This window comes from Abramis brama (genome assembly GCF_963993115.1).
Source record: "Abramis brama genome assembly, chromosome: 2".
NCBI lineage: Eukaryota > Metazoa > Chordata > Actinopteri > Cypriniformes > Leuciscidae > Abramis > Abramis brama.
In genome coordinates, this window is record NC_139964.1 from 43,312,544 (window position 1) to 43,338,878 (window position 26,335).

General features: G+C 35.3%; 1 protein-coding gene across 2 annotated transcripts; it reads right to left on the reverse strand.

The window, feature by feature from the left end:
- Positions 1-249: 249 nt before the first annotated feature.
- itga6b (integrin, alpha 6b) lies at positions 250-24,399 on the reverse strand. Of its 2 annotated transcripts, XM_084105697.1 has the most exons (26): positions 24,142-24,374; positions 12,738-12,865; positions 12,569-12,648; positions 11,179-11,440; positions 10,660-10,785; positions 9,790-10,003; positions 9,150-9,343; positions 8,728-8,816; positions 8,488-8,615; positions 8,145-8,234; positions 7,840-7,901; positions 7,554-7,717; positions 7,030-7,176; positions 6,195-6,310; positions 5,828-5,981; positions 5,657-5,740; positions 5,478-5,557; positions 5,285-5,362; positions 5,075-5,177; positions 4,727-4,900; positions 4,513-4,611; positions 4,079-4,189; positions 3,107-3,205; positions 2,857-2,982; positions 2,605-2,704; positions 250-2,055 (listed from the first exon to the last, which is right to left on the reverse strand). In XM_084105697.1, exons 1-25 carry the CDS (start codon positions 24,315-24,317, stop codon positions 2,642-2,644), a joined length of 3,147 nt encoding a protein of 1,048 aa, XP_083961823.1. In that variant the 5' UTR covers positions 24,318-24,374; the 3' UTR covers positions 250-2,055; positions 2,605-2,641. The 2 variants fall into 2 exon arrangements, with proteins under 2 accessions (XP_083961823.1, XP_083961822.1); XM_084105696.1 differs by lacking the exon at positions 2,605-2,704 and having other exon boundaries at positions 24,142-24,399.
- Between the last annotated feature and the right edge of the window lie 1,936 nt (positions 24,400-26,335).

Below are 26,335 nucleotides of genomic sequence, written 5' to 3' on the forward strand. Positions count from 1 at the left end.
AAGAAAATAAAAGCTAAGTTTAACTCAAAAAATAATTAAAGGCACAGCTAAATGTGACATTAATATAACAGGGCTCAATGCTAAAGATATCTTCTGCTGGCCCAGTCAGATTTTTACATGCCCTGCCAAAAAAAATTCTGGTCCAAAAAAAATAAAATAATAAATAATAAAAAATAAAAAAAATAAATATATATATATATATATATATATAGTTAAATTAATATTATAAATATAAAAAAATATTATACATTTTGTTTTTCAGGGTTGTTTTTCACCCATGTAACCTTTTATTTTAAGACACTAACATTTTACAAACCAGTGAAATTTCACAATTGTCAATTCCAATTTTTATACCACAACAAAAACTACTATCCTAACTGATATAAAGTTCAAACATTTTTAAAGACAGTACAATAAAATAAAATGCTTTTTTGGAATTATTAAAAAGAAACACATGTAGCAAGTAAATGTACTTTACACTAACAAAATTTTAGAGTTAAGAGTTCCAATCCTTGCTTATTGCAAGAAGGTAAAAATATTGTAGTTTCTGTGCCTGTCCAGTATACAAAATAACACTCATTTCACAACACTACTTTTGTAAAATCAATCACTAATCCTGTGCTTATTACTCAACCCTAAGTATCAGATACATTGTTTTATGTAGCAGCTCAACCTTGATTTGTCTGTATACTTTGAGAAAATTTGAGTACCATTAAAGTACATAATATTTCCTTTTGAAAGGGAACCAGTGACAGCTTTTGCCTTCTGTTCAGGTATCTGTTCTTTCAGACCCAATGTATTATTTGTCTTCATATTTCATCAATCAGCAGTGACTACATGTTGTCAAACTTCACAGCTTCTTTACCTGTTAGTTTTCCGCAACACAAAGCCTTAAGCATTGTACTGTCTTTTTGCCAAGTTTAACTAAAAACATTTGCACCTCTTACGTTAATTTTAAGATCAGAAAAAAATCTTTATTTAGAAAATTAAAACTAATCTCTAATAATCAATTTCATTACTTCAGTGTCAATTGCGTGTGAGCTAATACATTTGTAAATGGCTAAAATTTAAACAATACATACAATTGTCCAGTTCAATGTCACTTTACAAACAAACAGAATTAATACTTTCATTATTTGAGCACTTGCTTTGCCAAAAGCTGCTGTTTTTAAAAATAAAAGCAACTTTACATTTAAACAAAGATACTTTCAAATGACCTTCAAAAAGTAAAAGGATCCTTTAAAAGCTGATCTAACAATGGATTGTAGCAGTCAACTGATATTATATCAAACATCTGATTATAACAAAGTAGTTCCTAATAAAATATGTCCCAGTTTTAGTTAAAGTACAGTGAACACCTGTCTATGAAAATGAAATATGTACCTGACTAGTTTTAACAAATAAGCAACCAATAGAAAAAAAAAATCCAAAGACACAAATATTTACATTCATCCAGGCAGTTTGAGCTGGATATCAAGAAGTCCTGGCCCACACATGCCATTCATAAAACAAAACAAAAACTTTTAATCTTTGGCCTTTGTACAACAGAAAAATCTGTTGAGAATAAATACATTAAATGTATATACATTGTTGAAGTGAATTTAAACTATGATATGCAAATTGGGTGGAACATGAAAGCAAACTTCAATATAAAACAAAACACTAGTAAAAAAAAAAAAAAAAAAACTTCAGTCCTTGTTCACTATACGCCTTCCAGACACCATTTTGTAATACAATCTGTAAAAAGCCGTATCCCGAAAAGAAAATCTCAAATGTTTCCTTTAATGTTTTGATGGAATATTAACAGTAAGAAGTGATCAGTGAGTGCAAAAGTAAGCATTAAAGGCCTTGGGAAGGAAGTCTTTGGTTTGCTTTCAGTTTAGCATTTAGCTATGAGTAGCTCTCATTCTCATTCCAAGAAGTCATCCATTGTTTCTTCTCCGGAGGATCCATTTCCCTTTTCCCCGGCATATAGTCCCTCTCTTCCCTCTTTATCCGCACAGCGTTATAACTGGGGACGCTGTCATCATATTTGGAGCGTTTGAAAAATCCACACTGTTTGGAAAAACAGGCAATTAGCATAGCGTAATGCTAACAATGCTCAACAGCATAATTTTTTACAGGAAAACGAACAAAGACAAAGTGATGTTGTGTGTGCAGCATGCCTAGCATGAGGTCAGAACAAAACATTCAATGTTTTGAAGAAGACATAAGCAAGAATCATGTGCTGAAAGCGAGAGAGATGCTCCTGTAAATAACCCAAGCAGGCCAGAGAAATATGCAAGTTCCTCAGGCTTAAAGAGCTTTAGAGACTCAGACATTCAGTCATACCCAGTCACACGCACCTGAAGCTGAGTAAAAGTAAACACAAACATGTATAAACCCTTTTCCAACAATAACGACTTCATAAATGATTAGTTTGCATTCCTCATAGCATTTTTCTTATCACTGAGCAATGAAAGCCATGGAAACTGCCACCATTACCCCACATTTGGCATAGACAGGCAGCATGTGCATCAGACAGCAGTAGGTTAGCACTGGCTAATCCAACCTTTCATGCTAGCTCTGAGCACACAGGTCAACTTGATCTGTGAGTTCTTTTACCCTAAGAAAGAGGTTCTCGTTCTCTGTCTGTTTCACTTTACGCATCTGAAGTCAGCCTCTCTTTTTCAGGTTCTTTGTCGCTTTTGCCGAAAAAACCACACTAAAAGGGGTAAAGGTTTCTGTTTTAAATACGTAATGTCATATGAATGAAAATCTGTTTTACACTTTGTCAAAGTTGAAAAAAATGAAGGTAAAAACAGGTTTAGGTATTCCTTAATGGGTCAGGTTGTGAATTTAGTCATGTGACCTTACCTTATAAAGCAGAAAGACCAGTAGGCCCAACAAGAGGAGTCCTAGTAAAATGGCCACCAGAATGACCCACCAGGGCATACCACCATACTGTGCTACTTTACGTTCAGGAAACACAGTAATGCGTACCTGTTTCAGGACAAATTGTATTTTTAAAGTGCATTCTTTATTAAGCCCTGCATATCAAGTCAAATTGATTCAACATGGAACAAATCATGGAAGGAGAATGAATAAATGCTGTAAATGTCCTCACCTGGGCTGGCTCATTTTTCAGCTGTATATTTGTAGCTGAGGTCTTGATATCGAGTGATGCCTTGACAATAATATCAATGTAGTTCAATTTTGCATATTCCTGTAAGAAATAGTTGAAATTAGCAAAAGTATACTTACAAATGATAAGGGTAATAATAGAAATGTTCTCTCTGTATTCAAGTTCATTTCATGTTGTTGTTTTTTTTTGTTTTTTTTACTTTTGTCATTGTCATGAATTTTTTTTATGATTTATGTGATATAACCATCAAGAAAAAACAAAAATACATCTTGAATACACACGAGTGAACGCATCTTATATGATGATGATTTTCATAAAAGGTTTTTAAACATAGTTTGCAAAGTAAAAAGTATTTTACTTTCAGAATTTTAATCCCACCACATGGCATTTTACCTTGACCTAACCACTTTTTTCTAATATTAATAAGCAGTGAAGCAGTTTTGTTAAAAAAAAAAAAAAAAATATATATATATATATATATATATATATATATATATATATATTCACACATATATAGTTATAATAATAATATGTGAAGAGTTCAGATGCAAAAGCCTCTAAGTGCCATCTGAAATTTTCTTCTAGAATGATAATTTTTATCAAGCTTATATATTTAAGTTCAGTAAATTCACTTAAATGGCAATGAAAATTACCTATTAATTGTCATTTATCTGAACTCTTCATGTATAGATAGATAGATAGATAGATAGATAGATAGATAGATAGATAGATAGATCAAGAATTTTCATTTTAATAAAGATTTATTTTTTATTTTTTTATCATCCTGACATTATTTACTCAAAATATATTCTGAATTTTAATTCAGAAATTAAAATCTGGCTCATCATAGAAGATCTGCATTCAGATCATTGTAGGTATGAATTCCATGTGTTTTTGAATAAATGTAACCATTTCAAAATGAGGGTCACACCTCTAATGAAAGATCACACTCACCTCCAGGAAAGTAGCGTTCCAAAGGTAAGCTCTCAGGCTAATGACAGCATTGCTGTCCATTCCCATTAGAGGACATTTGAATGTTATACACTCCGCCCCATCCTCACAGGACTAAAAACACAACAAGCCAGTGATTACAAACAAGGGGCTGATTATCAATGATAAATGTTCATTAAGGAAATACATAGAGTGCATTCCGAAAATATCCAGGCCCCTTCAGTTTTGCAGCCTTATGCTTAAATGTGTCTGAATACTGGTCAATGTGTTCAGATTTGTTTCTTTTTGCAGTTATCATAAATAAGTTTTTTTGCTTTGTCATTGTGAGTAATTTAGTGTAGACTGATGTGATAAATTCAGCATAATGCTACAACATAACAAAATGTGATAACAAATTAAGGGGTCTGAATACTTTCTGAATATTTGAGTGACTTTACCAAAACTGTGTATTTCCTCTTGTCAGTAAAAAGAGAGACTGTTCCCTCTTTTGCCGGTGTTTCCCCAATTTCACGTTTAGTTCGTGACACTAAAGGCTCCTAGATAACACATAATCAGTTAATTCCTTTATAGAAGCATATATTTTATTTCTATTTATGAAACATGAGGGAAAACTAAAGATCATTTTGACAGTAGTTACGATATTAGGACTACCTTCAAACTGAGTTTGTTGACCTCATCTGGACTGGAGCAGCTGAAGCTCTCTAAATCGGTTGAGGTTATCTTCATGAGGTACAGCAGCCACTTGCCTTGGGAGTTATGCTTAGGCCATTGGATAATCATAGATGCCATGCCGAACGACTTGAGGGGTTTGCCCAAGTTTGTAACCTGTCAGTCAGTATAATGAACAGGATCCATCTTTTAACAGGCTACTAAATATCTTCACATGTTTGATAGCTAGAATGCAATTAAAGAAATACTCATACAATCAAAGGAAGTATTGTAAATGTACAGTATTCCTTCAATGATGTTAGGTTTTATGTTAGGAAATCTCATAGTTACCCTGAATTCATAGTCAATTGGACTGCCAACATCAGTTGCCAGTTTCATGGCGCTCTCTCCTTTAACTTCTCCAGTAAAGTAGACCTGAGATGGCTTAGCTACCCTGCAGATGATACACAATGACATAATATGACGTTACAAAGACAGAACATTGATAATATCATCATCAGAAGTGTAACTGAGAAATAATACTGCAGTTTGCAAACCTACCCTGTGAGAGACAACAGCAGTTGGATCTTAACAATGGCTTTGGCTTTGACTGCTTGTAACTGCTTCTGATCACTTGTCCTGCAATTAACGAAAAGCAAAAAGGATACATCAATATGTAAATATGGACATGGCTAGTACTAAATTAGCTTTGATAATGTGCCTGCATACTATCCAGTGTTATGTTGGCACTCACGTTTTGAGTTTAAGGTCAATTTCAATTTCGGTGGTATCCAAAGAAATTCCTCCCGTACTCAGAATGATGTAAAAAGTTGTCTGAAAAAGTTTTTTTTTTTTTTTTTTCATGAATGTTAAGTCCAGACCGAAAATACAACTATTTAAATTATATTGTCAAATATAATTTTGAATATTTACCTCTGCATTTTTAGTGAACGGATTTCCAAGATCACAATCAGCTTGAGAGCCGTTCTGATTGGCTAAACAGCTGATCGGTTTTTCCTGTAAAGATTTAAGAGCACTTTAAAACCAATTCTTCATAATAATAACAAACAAGGAATAAGTTCAATATCTGGCAGCTGGACTTACACTAGATTTAGTGCGAACGGCAGAATAAGAGAGGGATTTGGGGAACGAGGCAGTCAGCTGCGCTTCATAAGCATCTTCACCCTTGTTGTTCACCTTGAGCTCCAGGGCAATGTCCTTCTGATCGCTAAGAGACAGAATGGGAACTCCATTTTCTCTGTGAGGAAAGAGAAACAGAGAGATTAAAGATACGCTCTTCTTCATGGCACTTCCTTTTGCCATTTACTTTGATTAAAAAAGAGTACTTTGCTCATTCGCTTTCATGAATTACGAAACAAGACATGAGTGTGCAGTTATGACATAATAATATGACATGATAGTCATTTAATTGAAACCCCCCACAAATATACAATAACAAATAAAAACTCACTCAGGTAATGGATGAAAGATGTCCCTGTTTGGTTCCCTAGTGTGTAATTTATACTGTAGTTGCAGGTCACTCTGACATACATGGTCAGTACCACATCCTTCCTTGATAAATTGAACCTGAAAGGCAGTATGATTCAGAATTAATACTGAATGTTATATGAGTGATTGATAAAGGTTTACTTCTACTATAATGTAAAAGCTGAGCGTTTTTTTTTTTTTGGCAAACTGTTAAGAGCTGTAAATTAAAAAAATAACTGAACAGTAACAAACAGAAAATTGAATTTTTTTATTTTTTATTTTAAATAGGTAACTCAATACATGTAGCCTATCTGATATGATTGATTAATGTGAATAATGGTTGTGTAATTAATCTGATTATTATATGATAATACACTACCATTCAAAAGTTTAGGGTCAGTAAGATTTTTTTTTTAGAATTTCAGGATTCAACATGGATGCATTAGATTGATCAAACTATGAAAAATAAAAATAAATGTTTCTTGAGCACCAAATCAGCATATTAGTGTGATTTCTGAAGGATCAGAAATCTGAAGACACTGACTAGAGAATGGGCTGCTGAAAAATCAGCTTTGCCATGACAGGAATAAATTATATATATATATATTTTTTCAATATATTAAAATAGAAAACAGTTTTAATTGTCTTTTTGCATAAGGCACTTCTTTCAAAAACATTTTTTAAAAATCATACCAATCACAAACATTTGAACGGTAATGTATGTAATATAGTATTCATATGATATGGTATATAGTTGAAAAACAAGACGCAAAGCTCATTATTGTTATCAACACTTTGGTTAAGAAGATGGTGGTTACATTGGTGACAGTACTGGCTTCTTGACTGGAGTCCAGGATGGGAAGCAGGTTAGGGAGAGCAGTCTGTCTCTTCCTGCGAGTGGTTGGCTTCAGGATCTCCACAGAGACTTCAATGGGAATGCCTCTCAGTTTGTCTTTTAGGGTTTCCTTTGAACATGATATACTTGCATTATTAAAATCCACTAACATACAGTAATAGCATTAACATTGACACTCCTGATGTAAAAAACAATCCCAATTTAATCACCACTAGGTGGCAGTACTTCCTTTTCACTATGGTAAAACTGTTGAGATGTTGTCACAATTGCCCCCTGCAACTTTATGTTGCTACTTAAACAACATGTACGGAGCCCTGCATATGACATGCAGAAAAAAAATTAGTAGGCTAATTAGTACTAATTCGTTCCCTTGATTTACTTTTTTTTCTTGCATGTCATGTGCGGGGCTCCGTTAACATGTCACTCAGTAGTTATTAAATTACCCTCTAAATGGGATGCTGTAAAGCTGCTATTGATCTGCTGTACCTGCAGTCTGAGGTCTTCCTTAACACAGCTTTTTGTGCCCTGACCCTTGAGCTCTACGATCCCTTTGCTTTCATACTCATTGGTTGAGCTCTGGGTGAAGATGACTCTAGAAGGAAGATTAAGTTTCTTCCTTTCAGATTCAACCCTGATAATGTATGCCACCTCTGCAGAAGAGAAAAAGACATGTTCATCAGCATACAAAGCAACAGAAAAACGTTGGCATTTGTTTACAGAGATGAGATTCTGGACAACACAGATGAACAGTTACTGAGAAACATGAACTTACGCAGGTTAGGATTGTAGGTTTTGGGGTTGGCAGAAAAACTGAAACAGGCTGTCACGCTAAGGCTAGAACACACAATAAAGCTTTGCTTCAGAAAAGGTTTACCATTTGGTAAAATGTTTAAAGGGTTAGTTCACACAAAAATATCTTATCAAATATTTTATCAAAAATATCTTCATGTGTTCCAAAGATGAACAAAAGTTGTACGGCTTTGGAACGACATGAGGATGAGTAATTAATGACAGAATTAGCATTATTGGGTGAACTATCCCTATAAGGATTGCTTGTTTTGTTTATAGTTCTCTCACCATATATTGTCACCACAGTTTTTCTGATTAAGGTCTAGCTCCTTTGGTGTGGTGGTGACAGTTTTTTCAATGTTGATCACTGACCGTGCCCTATAGTGTAAAACACATAATTAATGCATTCAGTGAATTTATGAATTTAATCATTTATCTATATATGTGCTAAATGAATAGCAAATTTAGTAGCCATTTTACACCATTTTATAAAATGAAGACATAATAATGCATGTTAATACTATTATTTGTATTATAATATTAATGATAAATATAATCAATGATTAATATATAATAGTGTTCTTTCATTGTTCATAAAGAATCCTTTAAAATAATGATATGTTGTCTATACCTGTACACAAGCACTGAATCAGAGAGAGATCCAATAGCCAGATCTGGGTAAGAATTTCTGTCCATATCCATATTCCCAGCAAGAGAGTATCCAAAGAGTTTCACATTGTGATCTTTTCCTTCAAGAACCTGAAATTATTGAATATACGTTATTTAAACAAAAAAAAAAATGAGTAAATGAAAGAATGTGTTAACACTGAAAGACAACTGAAAGAAAAGAAAAGTGAATATATGGCTAAACCTGGGATTTCTTTAGGCCTTGAGTTGAACCATGGTATATATATACGTTTCCAGCTCCATTGCTATCATATGGGGCACCAACAGCAACATCTGAGAAAATAAATTACAAGTTATATTAATTATATTAATTAAAAAATATCTTTGTGATTATCATAATTTCTATATCATTACTATAAAAGTGTTTTAATGTTATCTATATAGATTCACATATAAGTGTAATGTTAAAAATTTGAGGATTTGGAGTAGGTTATGTTATGTTTAGTGTATGTTTCTAAATGCATGTTTAATGTTTTTATTATGTATATGTTTAATGTGAGTTCTAGAGTGTCATCACGATTTATGTACATTATGGCATCTCTTCTTCTCTATTTATCTTTCCTGGAAACAGTTTGCATTGAGGTGTTTTGCATTACCAGCACATACCATGATAACCATCCAGGTTCACATCTCCCATGCTTTCCACAGCCAAACCGAACATGGAATTGGCGGCTCCCTCAATCCTCTTGGGGGTGATCTTGTCCCAAGCCCCTTCCTCATTAAGGTAAACATAGATGGCCCCACCGATATCACCTTCTTTAATAAAGTACTGAGGTGCTCCGACTACAATGTCCTGCCACCTGTTTTAATAATCAGTGCAGCAAAATGATACTGATTGGTAACTAAAACTATCAAAAATGTCAAATATATAAAATAAATATACATTGTATTAATTGAAATTAAGTTCAAATCAAATCAAATAGAATTATTAGATTAAAAACTTAAACTTAAAAAAAAATTAGAAATGTTGCTTTGACAACTAAGTGAAATAAAATAATTAAAGGTTAAGATACTAACAAATTAAAAATATTATAAACGAAAACTGAAATAAATAAAAATTCATACTAAATGGAATTATTACAAAAATGATACTGAAAATATAAAAATAAAACAAAATATTTAATAATATAATATAATATAATATAATATAATATAATATAATATAATATAATATAATATAATATAATATAATATAATATAATATAATATAATATAATATAATATAATGATGTATTTTGGATCTTACCCATCTCCATTGATGTCTAGCACTGCAAGGTCATAACCAAAGGAAGAGGCAAGTCCAACACCCTCTAGTATGTACTCAGCCGTCAACATGGATGATTTTCCTTCTGCCTTCTTTAATAGCACAACTGCCCCACTGTGATTGGCTCTTGGAGCCCCAGCAACTATAGTCAACTGACCCCTCTTGGTCAGCATTTTTCCAGAGTCCAGAGAGAAACCTGTCACAGACACAACCAATCAGAATATTTGCTAAAGATTTGTGTAAACATTCATGGTTCTGATTGACTTGGACACTCCATCATTTTACCCATGCGATGTGGATGAAAACAATAAACCAACAACAACAACAACAAAAATAAAATACAGTTATGTAGCAACAACATTCACATTTTGTTCACAAAAACAACACAATGTACAGAATGTATAATGACCAGGATGAACGCAAATAATTGATAAAGTTGGCGTCCAGGAAATCCCACAAACCTAAATAGCTATTGGATGCCACATCATACTGTAAATGTTCTCCTTGGCCACCTGAAGGGGAGGTGACTGATACACAAACTTATCAGGATGATCACTAGATTATGCTAGACATGAACAGCACACCTACAGTTGCACAAGATTTGTACTCAATAAAGCAAACAGCCAAAGTTAGAAGTCAAAGCAGAACAGCCAAATAGAAGCAAAAATGAGTAAATCCAAACAAAAGGTAAGAAAGGCAATACATATCTATGCCTTGCATCCTACCGACACCCATGTTAAAACTGTGCTGAAAAGTTTATTCACTTAATCGAGTTCTTTAGCGAGTCACATGATGGACTAATGATCGGGTGATATGGATGATGAATGGATTGTTATGTGAGGATGGACTCACCTAAATAACTGTTGGATGGGACAGGCACCAGGTCTGGATCAAGTTGGTTTTCGTCTCCAACCTCATATGGGCCGTCATCAAAACTTTCCCACAGAGAGCTGTTCTTCTGTTCCACCCGCACCACTCCTGATATCCATCCAGTGGAGGAGTGAGTGAACAAGGAAAGGAAAAGGGTGAAGGGTTGAGGATGGAGAAAGTGAATGAGTGAAGAGATGGAGCAAAGATGTCAAAGTTTAAATAGTGGGGGATAAAATACAATACGTCAGATGCAATGAACGGACAAATAAAATCTCTGATGTACTAACGTCATGAGGGCGCCACGAATGTGGGGAATTATGGGTTTTGTTCGACATTGGCCATTGTAATTGATCTAACCTTAACAAATGATTTAAACTGGATTTTCACTGAATATTGAATATGCCAAAAATAATAAGATTTACCATGAAATTTACCATGAAGATCTCACCTACACTTCAATACATACATGCAGTATAAACAAGCACTTTAATCCTCCAATACCTTTCCAGTTGTAAGCACCCGGTGCTCCAAACACCAGATAGTGATAGTCTTTTGTGAATGTAGCAGACAGACCCTGCTGGCATGAACCAAACCGCTCGTGTCCTCTGTTTCTCCCGTTACAGAACATCCATTCCCCTCCATCTTCATCTGCGCCTGCATCAATCGTCAGGTCCTGACTTAGTACGTAGCAACGACCCGTCACGTCACGTAGCTCCGATGCTGTGTTCACAAATAAGCGCCGCTGGTAGCGATGCGCACAGACCTGGAGAGCGACACGGTGAGTTCATATTAAATCAATGAAATGAATAACATAATTAACTAAACTAAATAATAAATAAACACATTTCTTTGCGCTGTTACAAACAGATATTTCAGCCAAAAAATTACTGTTCATCGGGTTTGGTGTCGGTAAAATGTTTTGAATAAAATGTCTCTTTTATTCTCATTTTTAGGCTCATTTATTTGATCAAAAATACTGTAGAAACAGTAATATTGTGAAATATTATCACTATTTAAAATGACTGTATTCTGCTTTAATATATTTTAAAATGTACTTTATTAAAATTCGTTTCAAAATTTTATTAAATATATTGTGTAACATTCTAAATGTCTTTACTGTCACTTTTGATCAGTTTAATGTGATAAAAGGATAAATGTACTTATTCAAGTCCATACAAAGTAGTGCACCTTATTCCAGTCTTTTAAAGGGGAAATTTTGATTTAGCAGGAACGCACTTATTTATAGAAGGACAAACTGTACACACTTATCTTGTTGTTGATTTGGACATGTCAAATATTTGAATAGGATTTTAGAAGCTAGGGTGGAATACATGATTTACAGTAAATTTACTGTATATTTCAGCTTGTTCCTCACACAAAACTGAAGAGGCCTTATTGTGATAAACACTAAACACTTTGGACCATAATTGCATTTGTTTTTAGTGACATGAGGATAAATAGATAATGACAGAATTTTCATTTTTGGGTAAACAATCTCTTTAAGGGATATACAGACATGACAACTAGCTCTTGTACAGTAATTTACATTAAAACTATGGGATGCACAATATATCGGTACCATATTGGTTATCGGCTTGCTCATTTCCTCTATTTTTTACACTTGCAATGTCATCTTTAGCTAATCTTAAAATGAATATCCATTTTTTTATACTGTACATCCTAAATTTACTTGTAGCATTTAACATGATCGATTTTAATATCTTAATATGAATCTAAATATCTGCATTTACCGGTCATCAGCCATAAGATGAAAATAATTATTGGCTCACAGGTATTGGTCAGAGTTTTAATATTGTTGCTTCCCTAATTTAAACGCACACACACACACACACACACACTCTCTCTCTCTCTCTCTCTCTCTCTCTCTTACCAATATCTTTCCTCCAGGTCCCTGGCTCTGTACAGTAACTCCCATCCACTGGTTTTGCTTATTTTCGGTTTTCAAGTTTTCTACATGCACAATAAAAATACCTCACTTAACACACACAAAAACTCATTATAACGTATAATGTGTCATGTTTTCATGTGTTTGCGTTTACCATCATTGTCAAATATTACTCGTTGGCATGACTGACTGAGAGAAGTTATGTCACAGTTGTACATCCCTCCCGTAATTGTTGACGTTTGCTTGGACAATGCTTTAGCTCTTGGGGCACCAACCAGCAACCTGTAAACCAACGAACAGAAATTTACTCATGGATTTGCAATATTGTGAATTTCATATTAAAAAATATATGATCTTTCATTCTTCTTCTTGCTAAAGCAGCTCCAAATTACACAAAAGAGACTCAGTAACCAAAGCAGATAACATACTTGGCATGAGCATTGTGTGAATAGGGTGAAAATGCTTATCAAGAAGTAAAACTTTTTTTTTTTTTTTTGTGGAAACATGAGCAATGATGTGGTAAAAATGGCGATCTTATAATAGTTTTAATAAATGATAAATCTGATACACTCTTTTCAACGGACTCAGTCAACAACTGAAAGTCTGGAGCAATATTTGCGCTTGTTACAGTGATTTTGAATAAGTAAATGGCGTCATGGCACCAGTATCTTTTATTTCCCCACACATGGGTTTTCAGTAGGATCCTCAGTAGAAACAATGCAGATTCAACAGCCCACACTGAAAACACATGCACACTGTGTAGTAGAGAGGGCACTCATTCTATTCTTTCCACTGAAAAACTCAAGAGAAGATATTTTCTCTTCTGAATAAAAGAAAATGTAGGCCACAGAAAGCCTAGGTATCCACCACTCAATGGCTGTATCTCTGGTTTCACTTCATTTATGAGAGTGAAAGGCTCTTTTCTTTTCTTTGGATTGACTGGTTCAGCGATAACATTCATCCCAACACATCCCAGATTTTAGCTACACAAGTTCTCTTTGTGGGCATAGACAAAAAGGGTCTGACTGAAAGAAAGCCTACATGTCCCACAATTCCCTCACCAAAATCCTGAAGGAATAGTAAAAATGGGTAATGTCCTAGAACTTTGCATACACTGTTTTACCTTTTGCAGATGCATACATTGTTTTGCAGAAAATAACAGAATCCCCCCCCCCCCCCCACACACACACACACACAAGGCATTTAAGGGTGGGAATTCCCCCCATTTTCAGAAGTGTATTTCATAGATCTACTGATAATTCCATCAATCCCAATTCCTTCTGTGCCTAAGATTTAACAAGCGTATAGACCAAGACTCTGTGTCTGGATCACAAAAAGAGAATAGCTTTAGAGTCACATTTTCCAAACAGACAGAGACAGCACTGTTTTTCTGAAAGGGCAACACAAACTTTTCTGTGTTGGGCAAAAATAGCCACTGAATACCTGCTATTCATTCCACTCTCAAGAGCATACAGATTGCTATATCTGATGAAAATGCTCATGATTACATTAAATCTAATGCAATGCACAAGCTGAAATGATCTACATTACACATTACACATCCAACAACACTACAAAGAACAAAGAACATTCTAGTGTCTTTTAACATGATAAGAAAAACAAAAAAAGATATTACTTACAAAACATTCATAAAAAATATTCTTATATAAACACACTGTAATGGTTCATTACAGTTCAAAACTCAATTACGTCAAAATTCAGTTCAAAATTGACTTTAATCATGAACAGACAATAACCGACAGAGGACTGAACTGAACAGAAAGTACATATGTGGGAGATAAAAAAACTGATGATTATAAATAACCACAGAAACTGACAGGAACATGATCAGAAACCAAAACTAAACAGAGCAGAAAAACGTGAACTAAAGGAAACAGAACAGAATATTAAAATAAGAGTCCAAGACCGTGACACACATACACACACTGGCATGGCAATTCATAACTATTTTATGTTTTTGCCAAATTGGTAGTGAATTTATACAATCTCATTCATACATTTTCATACGATCTGCTTACGCCTCACTGAGGGTTCTGTTTAGGTGCGGACCTTTTTTCTAAAACTCATACATTTTCGAAGAAATCAAACCATACAAATTTATACGGAATTGCCAGCTCGTAAAATAGTTACATTTTCTCATGAGATCGGGTTGATACATACTCTGTAGTTGCAAAATTTCCGAAAATGACTGCACACAAAACCCCTACATTTCATTAAAAGCTTTGTTATTGAACCCGCATCCCATCTAAATTGACCTACATGTTTAAGGAAATTGCTATAATCTGGATCACAGTCAACTCCTAAACAGCATCATTCCACACTGCAAACCCCAAATGATTTGGGTAGAAACAAAACAATTCTTAAACACAAACAACTTAAGGCTGGAATGCGCTACACAACTCTTGCCTAGATTTTTGCCACAATTTACAGTCTGGAGGAATCAACGCTAATTGATTAGCTAGCTAGCCAGTCTCCAGATTTTGGGCAGTTTGAGTTGACAGATTTAGCAGAAAATCATGTAGTGTATGCTGGCCACTGGGAACCTATTCAGTTGGAGGATATCAAACATGTTTTGCATATTTTAGAGCATATATTGTTTTCATCAGTCATGTGTCTCAAAGCAACGAGGCACATGTTTCTGAATGAGTTTGTTGTGTTTGAAACAACTTGAAAGTCTGGTAGTGTGTGATTGTGGGTGATGTAATGTGTCTCCATTAATCACTCCCCAGGGGGATGTAACCAATATATAATATGTATATATATAGATTGAGGATAAACAAGCCCAAAATTCCAAGGTAGAATAAATAAATAAATTGGAGAGAACATCACACAAGAACTAAACATTTTTATTTTAAAACTTAAAAAAAAAAAAAGTCCACAGCACAACCGAAAGATGTAAGATTCAGAAAGTGAGAGGGATAAAGCGATAGAAGGAAAGAGAGATGTGCAGGTGGGGGAGGGGAGAACAGAGAGGACAAGTATTCTATTTACTGAGAGCTCATTCAGAGATAGAGCTTCATGTGTCCTGAGGCCAGAGTCCAACACTGGCATTCAATCATGATGCAGACAGAGAATTACGTCTCATCTGTTAAATATGTCAGGCTCTCAAAATAATGAGAAAGAAACAATTAAGCAATTACTCATTCTTGAGAGCAAATGGTCTTGACTTCTAACACATCATATAGTTTCAATAGGAAAGAAAAAATGCAGGTTTGGCAAATGGAAAACCGTTACTCTGATCTTGTAAATTATTTTGCAAAATACTTTTTTTACTCTTGCAACACTAGCCACTCATGTGTTGGGGTGTTTGACCAAATAGATTATTTCAATCAGTTCATAAATCAGCAATATGCCTGCATTAAAAGTTTATAGGCTAAAGGCTGGTGAATTTACGATACAGTCATATAGACAATAACCAATAGGATAATATCTATTTCAACTGCAATATTTTGTTATAATTCAAATCTTAAGAATCTTTTGAATAATTGCAGAGCACAAGACATGAAAGTGTAAGAGAGTTTGGCACTATTGTCAATAAACTTAATCTGGCTAGCTAAATATTATGGTGCATTTGAGTGTGCCATGTCAGAATTATCATAATTTTAGTTTCCAACTTACATATCTTTGTTCTTATATAATTTTGTGAAAGCTCCAATTTGACTGTGACATCATGTAAAAACCAAAATGGTTGCTAATGGTAGCAACTTCTATACAAATTTCTGTTATGCCACTTAGCCAGTGTTGCTTGTTGCACTTTATTTGATTATTCAAGAGTCAATACCAACAAATCCACACTAAGATTCATTTTGGCATTTATGAGCTTTGCCGTAGAAACAAATAATTTCTGAAACGTAAACAACTTAAGGCTGAAATGCACTAAACAACTCTTGCCTAGATTATTGCCACAATTTACAGCCTGGAGGAATCGTCTAGTTTATTAGCTAGCTAACCAGTCTCCAGATATTGGGCAGTTGGAGTTGACAAATTTTGCAGAAAATCATGTTGTGTATGCTGGATACATACTTTTTAGCTTTAGGAATCCATCCAGTTGGAGGATTTCAAACACATTTTGCATTTATTAGAGCATATATTGTTTTCATATGTGTCTTAAAGCAACGAGGCACATGTTCATGTGTGAGTTTGTTGTGTTCGGAACAACTTGTCTGGTGTGATCTTCATTCGTTTGATGCCCATTTTTTCTCTGAAAGTCAGCAATAATGTGGCAAGAGTACGGAAAATGTATGATAGTGTTTTAAAATCTGTTCAGTTTTTAAAAGTCATGTAGTGTATCTCAGGCTTTAGGCCGTGTGTCCAACAAAGTGTTTTCAACCAGCTGAACACACCAGGCACTCTTCTAAAAAGAACACCTAGCAGTTTAGCTTTTTTTCAGTTGAGACACTTTGGTTGCTATGATACAGAATATCTGCAGAAGTGTTACTAGATCTGAATATAGAAATGCCGACACAATATAAAGTATATGCTCTGGCTCTTGGTCAGTGTGGCATTTTTCCCGCCTCTCCACCTCTGTGATTGGAAGGCTGGGTAAAAACAGTGATGAGCGCTGCGTTTTACCCAAAGTCGAAAACTTTTAAACTTGGCACCCAGAAAAAAATGCCAAGCACTCAACGTGAAATAAATTCTCAGCACATGGTCACGCAGCTGCTGCCGTTATTAAACTAGCAGCGCTCTCATTGAAAACAAAAAAATGCTTTGATGGACACACGGCCTTAAGGACCATTCACACAGAGCGTGTTTTTCAATGTAGCTATCAGTAAACACATGCTTGACAGACGTTTTTAACCATTGCGCTCACTTTTTTTGACACTTCTTTTAGCAATAATTCCAAATTATATCCAAATTCCAAAACACTGCATTAGTCTTTAATTCAAAACTTTATCTGAATGTTTTGTCACATCTCTTAACCAACACTTGTTTACTCACTGTTGGCTAAAAGCAAGTTTTTTTTTTTTTTTTTACTTGAGAAGCAGTAAATCATGGTAATATAGTGTACTAGGCCAAACAATTTTATCATAATTTTGTATGGAATGTTAAGCATTGGTGTTTTAAAGAATCTGCAGAGGAGGCCACTGCTATGGTGCAAGAGCTGGTTCTGCTGAGGAGGTTTGGAGTGTCATGGTTCACATTACGAACTGACAGCAGCTGAATTACAGCTCCAGATGTGCTTCAAACATTTCAAAGACTCAAGGCTTAAAGATACAGAGTGCAAACTGATATTACCTGACCTACTGTGCACAACATAGGTGCTGCTGGAGAACAAGATTTTCCGACTCCCTTAAGGCAATGATAAATGAATGACTACATAAGTCTAGGAATAGATATTCGCAAAATATGGTGTTGGATAGAGCCAGGGCCATCGCTAACATTCACAGGGCCTGAGAAAAAATAGGGGGAGTGGAGCTTTGATCTTTTTGGGGGGGGTTGATCTTTCTCCATGGCTCAATAGAATATACTATTCAAGACCTTAGAGACAAGTCTTAGTGGCCCCCTTATCATAGCTCCCGGAATGTTACAGATGCAGTAAACTGCAGGTTTACATACATAAAGCCCATTAAATATGGTAGTCAAAAGCAGGCACGGCGCCAGGATTCCAGTTTTGGATGGGCCAGACCAATTGTGGGTGGGCCTTAAATTAAAAACGTTATCAAATCACTGTTTAACCTAATAAAAATGCCTGACTAATATACTGTTATATTATCTGTGCTTACATAATAGAGATTTTAATAGCTTGATGCTCTTTAAATATTTTGTTGCATTTTAAAAAGTTTCGGTGCATAGGACGGACCTAACCGCGATCGCTCTTCTTGGTTCTGACCAAAGAAGAGCGCTTTGGAATCTCCATTACGCATCATACCTGGCTGTGCTTCGCATCTCTCTATAGACCTAACGCCTATAGACTGTAAAAGTGGTCAGGAATCTAATATTTCTCCAAAACATAGTTTAGTTCTGCTCGTATAACATGAAGCCGAATATATTACAATTCTGTTCAATTGTTTTAAGTTTTCAACAATACAGATCAACAACACTGCCCGACAGTTTCAATCAAATCCGGTCATAAGTGGCAATAGACCTGTTTGACGATTTCATACAACATTCATTTCTTTCGATTTCATTAACAACAGACTGAGCTTGGCTTATTATACAGACAGGATGCATTAAAATGTAGCCTATAGGCTACTACGAGATAATAACTAATACAATAGGCTACCACCAATTCATCCACGAAGATTAACAGCTACATCCAATCCCGAACCTCACTGTCTGCTGAACTTGCGCAGAAACATCAAAATAGACATAACCAGCTTTTTTAATTGTTTTGAAAACTCGACTGTTGCTAGGTGTCACCTCGCCCCATAGGATCCACAACGAGACGTAATTAGAGCTTGATTCAATAAACGTCTTAAGCTATGAAACTTAAATTTAAATTAAACATTTAGTGAGCTTATTTGCCGATTTTTAATTATTTTTGACAAAGTTAAAATATATTAAAAGTTTATTTTATTTTTGAAGAAAAGTTTTGGGTGGGCCTGTTGAAAAGTGGGTGGTCCTAGGCCCGTCAGGCACACCCATAACGCCGTGGTCAAAAGCTCAAACATGCTTTCTTGATGCACAAGAATCAAAGAGGTTTGTTGTCATGCATCAAACGATTACAACCGAGTTGCCGTTGGCCATATTTGATGTGCTCTATGTGAATAACAGCCTAAATTAAATCTATTCATCATACTGTATGAGCAATTTGTTTCTTCAGAAGACTTGTATTAAACCGCTAAATTCAGATAATTACTTTTTCTATCCTTTTTTGAAGCTTAAAAGTTTTGGTGGAATGGACTTTCAATGCAGAAATCTCTAAATTATTTTAAAAATATTTGTTTTTCAAAAAGTAAAGATATGTGTCATGTATACTGCAAGTTCGAAAGATGAAGATGAGTCACCAGTTCCAAAACAAAGGTCATTTTAATGACAGTATACCACACGCGTAGCAGTGTGCACTAAACACAAACAATAACCGACAACTGAACAGCAACACAAGAGGAACTTGAATACACAGTGATAACGAACTGAATAGCAAATAGCAAACAGGTGTGTGATAATTAATGAATTGACATAGCAATTAACGATCAAACAGGAACAGAGAACACAGGAAACAAAGATGAGCAACTTAAAAGTCCTTGATAAAGAAACAAATTTAACATAACCGTAACAATATGAGGGTGTGTAAACGATGAACGTTTTTATTTTGGGGTGAACTATACTTTTAAAGGTGATCAAGGAAATAATGTACTCAGAAAAAAATAATAATAGGGATGTGTTGTTCTGATATAGTAGCAGCAGAATAAGGCATTATTTGTCCCACACGGTGCATAATGTATTAAAGCTTTTTGCTGCATATCAATTAAATTACAGCCTGTTTAAATGGGGCCACTTTTTTTATATATATATATAATTTATGGACTTTTGACATCATTATATTGGTGATTGTAGTAATAAGAAAGTAGAGAGAGGGAGGGAGGGAGAGAGGGAGGGAGAGAGTGAGAGCAGAAATGGTATCGGGACATGACACATCAAATTTCTATCTGCATCCCCAATTTCCCATGAGCACACTGTAGTGGGGAGCACTGTTTAAGTTTCTCAGAGAGGTGTGGATCTAGCATAACAGTGGGGCTGGCATGATGCATCCTGTGGACAAACTACCGTAGGATAATAATCCTTGAGACTATTCTGTAGGCCAATGCAATAGAGTGATGTATAAATCCAATAGCTGTCTGTTCTTACTGATGTACAAATTCAGCCCAAGATTAATTGCTACTCCTGCACAGGAAGCTAAGAGAATCACAGGAAGAGGAAGAGATAGCCCATTTCCATGCCAAATGGACCCACTGCTCTCTGGGATATGGGCCAACATATTATTGTATATAAAACATGTGTGTTTTGCCTGCTACATTATTCCACCATATGTTAAAGCCAAATCAGATAAAAAGTTTGATTATTGTTGTTCACACGTGTTGAGGAAACACTACAGATACCAAAAGAAACCTTCAAAATATGTTACAGAGCAAAGTCAACTGTGAATGTTGATTAAGACAAAGAGACCCCTGCCCCCACAGAGACTCAGGTTCTGCTTACACCAGGACTTGTCTCCTGTGATCGGATTTCAAAAGGAAGATCTCAAATTCCAACATTACGTGATTTTGTGACTACATCACTCACAATGTCAGAGTGTTACTGGTTTTCAGATTGAACGCTCATTGTTATTTTATTTAGTTAGATACTTACATTAGATGAACTCTGGATGTGCTTGCTTCACATAATCTGTCACTGCGTTTTCTGTGATGTCTTGTGCATTTATATGTATGGGCATTCATTTGGTAAATTTGGTGTTGATAAATTGTCATTGCTGCACAAACCAGTAAAGTTTAAAAACGTTCTTTTTGCACAGTGGTCGACTCGCAGGTGAGTAAGCGATCCTTCACTCAGTTGTCCAGGATGCATTTTATTAATTGAATGAATGAGTAAAATTGGTGGATATTGGTGGAAATCTTACCAAAAAAAGAAAGAAAGTGCTTCAATTGTCTTACGAAACAACTCCCATTGTGAAAGCACCACCAGCCCAGACTGCTTCAGTGGAGCACTGGCAAGTCAAAACCAATCAATTACTAGTGCCAAGATCAGGGCTCAGGTTCAGTGAGAGCTTAGATCTTAAACATACTTTCTGCCAAGTTCTGTTGAAGTCTGGGCACACTTTGTGCAGTGTTTCCCAGTATTCTTACATATTCTCTGTTGCAACAGAATCATTTCACAAAGTAACACAGAAAATAAAATGAGACTCCAGGGTACTCAATACAATACATCCCTAATGTTATATTGACTACAACTACAAGTTAATATTCCACACCTTTGACAACTGAGGCATCAGTGAAAAAACTGCATTGAGATATAATATTTATAATAGCAGTGAGAAATAGTATTTTAGATAGGGATATTGGTAATGTAAAAAAACAAACAAAAAAAACCATCAGGTCCTGGTCAGGATTTTCATGTAGCCCACTTGACATCAAGATGTATTTTCTCTTTTTCTGTATTTGTGTTTTCAAAAATAAAAATGCTATTATTATTTACTTACAATCATGTAGTTCAAACATACTTCATTTGCAGCTTCCTTTTGTGTTCCACACAATAATAAAAGATATATGGGTTTGAACAACAGTGAATAATTTTAATTTTGCATTAACTGTCCCTTCAACATTATTTGTATAACTCTTTAGATGTATTTAAACAGTCCAAAAAAAGTGCCTTGTTATTATCAGCATTATGTGTTTTTGTAGTGAGCACAGCACACACAGAAGAAGAATGGAATCACTTTCCAGGTATGCTCCTCATTCCCAACTATTTTTCACTTGAGCAAAAGAGCTAATGTGCCAGACAAGCATACACACACACTGCCTACATTACCAGGACAGCAGCTCCATCGTGCCAGCTATATGACAAGCCAAGGAATGCTACATCAATGCCCCCCAACACACACCCTGCCCTGCCTTGGCCTGCAGTAATGTGAATCACCTTCACACATACACACACCTGTAGGGCATGTGTTACTAACAAGCAGAATTGTTGTGTTCTAACACAGCCAGCCAGTCTGCCAAGCCCATGCATGAGATACACACTGAGGATATGAGTCAGAGCACACACACACACACACACATAAATGTGACTTTCACACACTGGGTGTGGTTTGAAATATTTGAAATACATCATAAATCCATAAAAAAAATTGCACAATTCAGCTGGAAAAGGTTCCAAAATTAGTGATGATTTGCTAATAAACTCCAGTTTGTCTTACTTTGTCTAACTGCTTTTCTGCTAACCATGATGTTTGAATTTTACAGGAAATATAACCTCAACTATAATGTACTTCCTATATAATTTTCACGTTCTCTCTTTTTTCTACTTTTCTGCAGTTTTGTTTATGTGGTAGTCTTGTCAACTTGATATTGCAGTACTTTGAGAATTGTTGGCTTTTGTATGATAAACAGATTGTGGTGTTCCTCATTTGCTGCTTTGGATAAAAGCATGTGCTAAATAATAACTAAATGTAAATGTACATCTCACACATGTTCTAAGCAGTTACACTAAAGCTCATCATCAGTCACTTGCATAACTGGTGGACTCTGCAGGATCAACATGAGGTCAATCCTGGCAGTCTCTCTTCTGTGCTGCCAGGGTTGATGGCAGTACTGAGTTTGAGGAGTGAGTTACAGGCTTCTGAACACATTCTTTCACTTGCGTGTTAGGCTTGAAACTAGCAATGCGTGTCTGGTGCTGCCAAGGCAACACAGTGTGTTTTTTTAAGTGAACCACAAAAACAATATCAAACTGTCATGACTGAAAATTCAATAAAATATGTTCTAGAAACACTGTCTAAAGTCTATGTGTCTCAAATAACCTTAAGTGCTAAGGATCCCACCTACAATCTAATCCCTGCAGTGCTTGAGGTCAAAGAGGTTGAAAATTAAAGGATGAAGGAGACCAAACATCTCCACAGTGAGAAAGGAGAAGGAGACTGGACATCTCTAATGACCCCAGTGAAGCTAAATATGCACACTATGTCCAAGTAATGAGCACACTGTTGGCTGGTTAAAGTTATGCCCTGAAATGCCCTTTTTCAGCAGCTGTATTTCTCATGTACCTTTAATTCTGAAATACCATTCTAGTGCACTGCTGCGCAATGCAAATTCTTTATTTTTTACTATCCTTCATGTTGTTCCAAATTTTTATACATAAATGTCTGGCCCACGTGACATTTTTCATTCTTTTTGTTGTTGTTTCTATATTCACTGGCAGCTTTGTTTAAACAAACTAAAATTTAAGTCGTTATTCACTAATAATCTTCATCTTAGATAGTCAGTGAGTCAGACACATTCGGTTCAAATCATTCAGACCCTGTAATGGATCTACAGATTCATTTAAAACATCCGACTCATGTGAATCATTCGCTACTTCTCTTGTAGACGATTCAAGGAGAGCTAGGGATGTCATAATTATCAGTCATATTAAATGTAAGTCTTTTCTTTCACAATTACAATCGTATGGCTTTCAGAAAATCCAAGAGGTCTCTGTTATACCATTCAGTGATTTTGCGACTTTTTAAGATTTGGGCATCTTTAGCCTACATTGTTTTGCATGAAAAATACATTATTCTCATTTTGTGTATAAATATATAATACGGGTTTAAAACGACATCAGGCAAGGTGAGTAAATGATTGCAGAGTTTTCATTTTCGATTTAATTCTTTAAGGATCACCCTTATCTAATGCTCTTGAACTGGTGCAATGGGGGCGCATGTCTTACAGTAGCCTACGGTTAGGGGTGGGTGTGCAGTTGTGCATATTACCAGCTACAGTTGAAATTACAAAAATGTTTAAAAACCAAAGTACCTGGATTCAACTTGCTGCTAATGTGAAATAAACTCCCTAAGAAAGCCACGATACCTGGACTCCAAAGAGGATGAAATAAATGCTTACATTCTTTTATCAGATGGTCTGAGTTGTCGGTGCATTGCCAGTGAGAAACCGAACAAGCTGTTGGGATCTCCGGTTTTCCTGATAACATTATCTGTGTCCAGGTTGAAGGCAGAGATCAGCGTCCATCCCAAAAAACTGAGAGTAAGAGGTAAGGTTAAAGTCCTGTAAGATCCCATTGTGCTGTTGAGTTCCGTTCGTGTCGGGTTCTTGCTTTAGAGTTGAGACTTGCCCGTTTCTGCTTGGTTTGTGGATGCCTATAAGGGAGGAATCTCTCTTACGTCCCTCCTCTCCTCCTCCACCCGTCTCCACCCTCGGCCGTGCCTCTACCTGCCAGTACATCACGGGGCATCGTTTTTGCTCATTATTCAGCATTCTTTTGGTTATTATTCGAGCGTATGATATTAGAGATTTATCGTCGTAAAATTAGCAACGATTTCCTTCGAGTGTCATTTCACAGGACTCATGATGAGTCTGGTGAGTAAATAGCTGTATGAATGAGAGCTTTCTACACCAAAAACCTTGCATTCTGCAGGGAGTAATAAATTGTAACACATTTAAAAGTCTGTAAATGTTTTTGTTTTTCTAAAATATGTTTGCCATATTCTTATATTTTATCCTTATATTATGTAATGTATCTTTATAAATCTACAGCCCTAAATTGTGCTTGTAGACTATAAGGTACAAAGAGTGTACAGACAGCATGGTGGTAATCAAATGTAGCCTACTTTATTTAATACAAATAAAATAATATTAGTCTATTTGTAATTAAATGCAGGGCCTAGGCTACACTTGAATGATATGCAATTAAACAAACAGCTGCTGATTTAGAAGATACCAGCTCTGTTATTTGCAAACATGCAACAGCCAAGATTGCAAATCAAGTTATACACATATTATAAGACATCCAGTTTGTACAGAATTGACATGTGTGATAGTGATTTCTAATTGGTTGGTTTTCATTTCAGCCTTGTGTTAAAGCACTTTCCGTTCTCCCCTACAGCAATATTACAAATTAAAATGTGCTTATCTACATCAGGGGGTTATTGCAGATAGCACCGAACCACACAAGCATTACTCTTTATCTCTGTTTATCTCTTTGTCTGCGTTTGTGAGCATGAATTCTCAGATGTGCAAATTAACACAGACATCATCACAGCCTCTAATCTCTGGCTTGTTAGACCTCCCTGTGTTTTACTCGATGTGGTTTAACCTGGCTTAAAGCCTTGTACTATCCCAAATCTGTTTTTAGACAATTGGGGCATTGAAACAATGTAAGCATTCTAATAAAACTGAGCTTGTTTAATGCTACCAAGAGGATTGGTGATGTGAGGGTGGGGGTCATACACAAAAGGAATGAAAGACAAAGGTTAAATAGCCTAATCAAAACTGACATTTGAAATAGAGACAAATACTCGTCACTCATTTATTGACCTGTTAATATTGTCATTGAATATAGTATCAAACATATAATAATCAGAGTATCAATTCATAAAAAAAGGTCACCAAAATACTGAAATAAAACCTTCAGAATTTTACAAATAGCACTTCAGATGCATTGTACTTACATAATAAATAGGAAGTTCAATTAAGGTGACTTGGAGGGAAAAAAAACAGTCACATGAACTTCATTGAGAATGGCCATAAGAAGATAACATCTGTGTACGTCTCTCTCACAAAAAATGGCAAGGCAGGAATGTAAGTTTTTTATGTTATTCAGTTATAATAATAACATTATTGGTTTAAAATAGTCCATTAATCTCCACAATCTACACACGTCAGACCCCTCTGATTATTAGTATATCCTAGTAAATTAAGTAATTAAGTAATTAAGGATGCTAATTCAGGATATTCACCCAGTAATACAGGGATATTCACCCACAAATGAAAATGTCACCCAAAATTTCTGTCATCATTTACCTGTATGCCTTTGTCCCCCTTTGGAACACAAATATTGTGAAAAATGCCTGGGTTTTTTTGTTTGTTTGTTTGTTTGTTACCTCTGGTTTGTATTTTGCCAACAGCTTGTGCAGATCTGGTCAATAAAATGTTTGACATTTTTAACGTTGCAATGAAGTAGAGGTATCGACACAGATCTTCTTTTTTTTTCTTCTTTTTTGGCGTGCGTATGAGTGTAACAGATTATTGAAAGAAAAAAATGTAAGGTACATAGTGACAATTGTAAGTACAATAATGA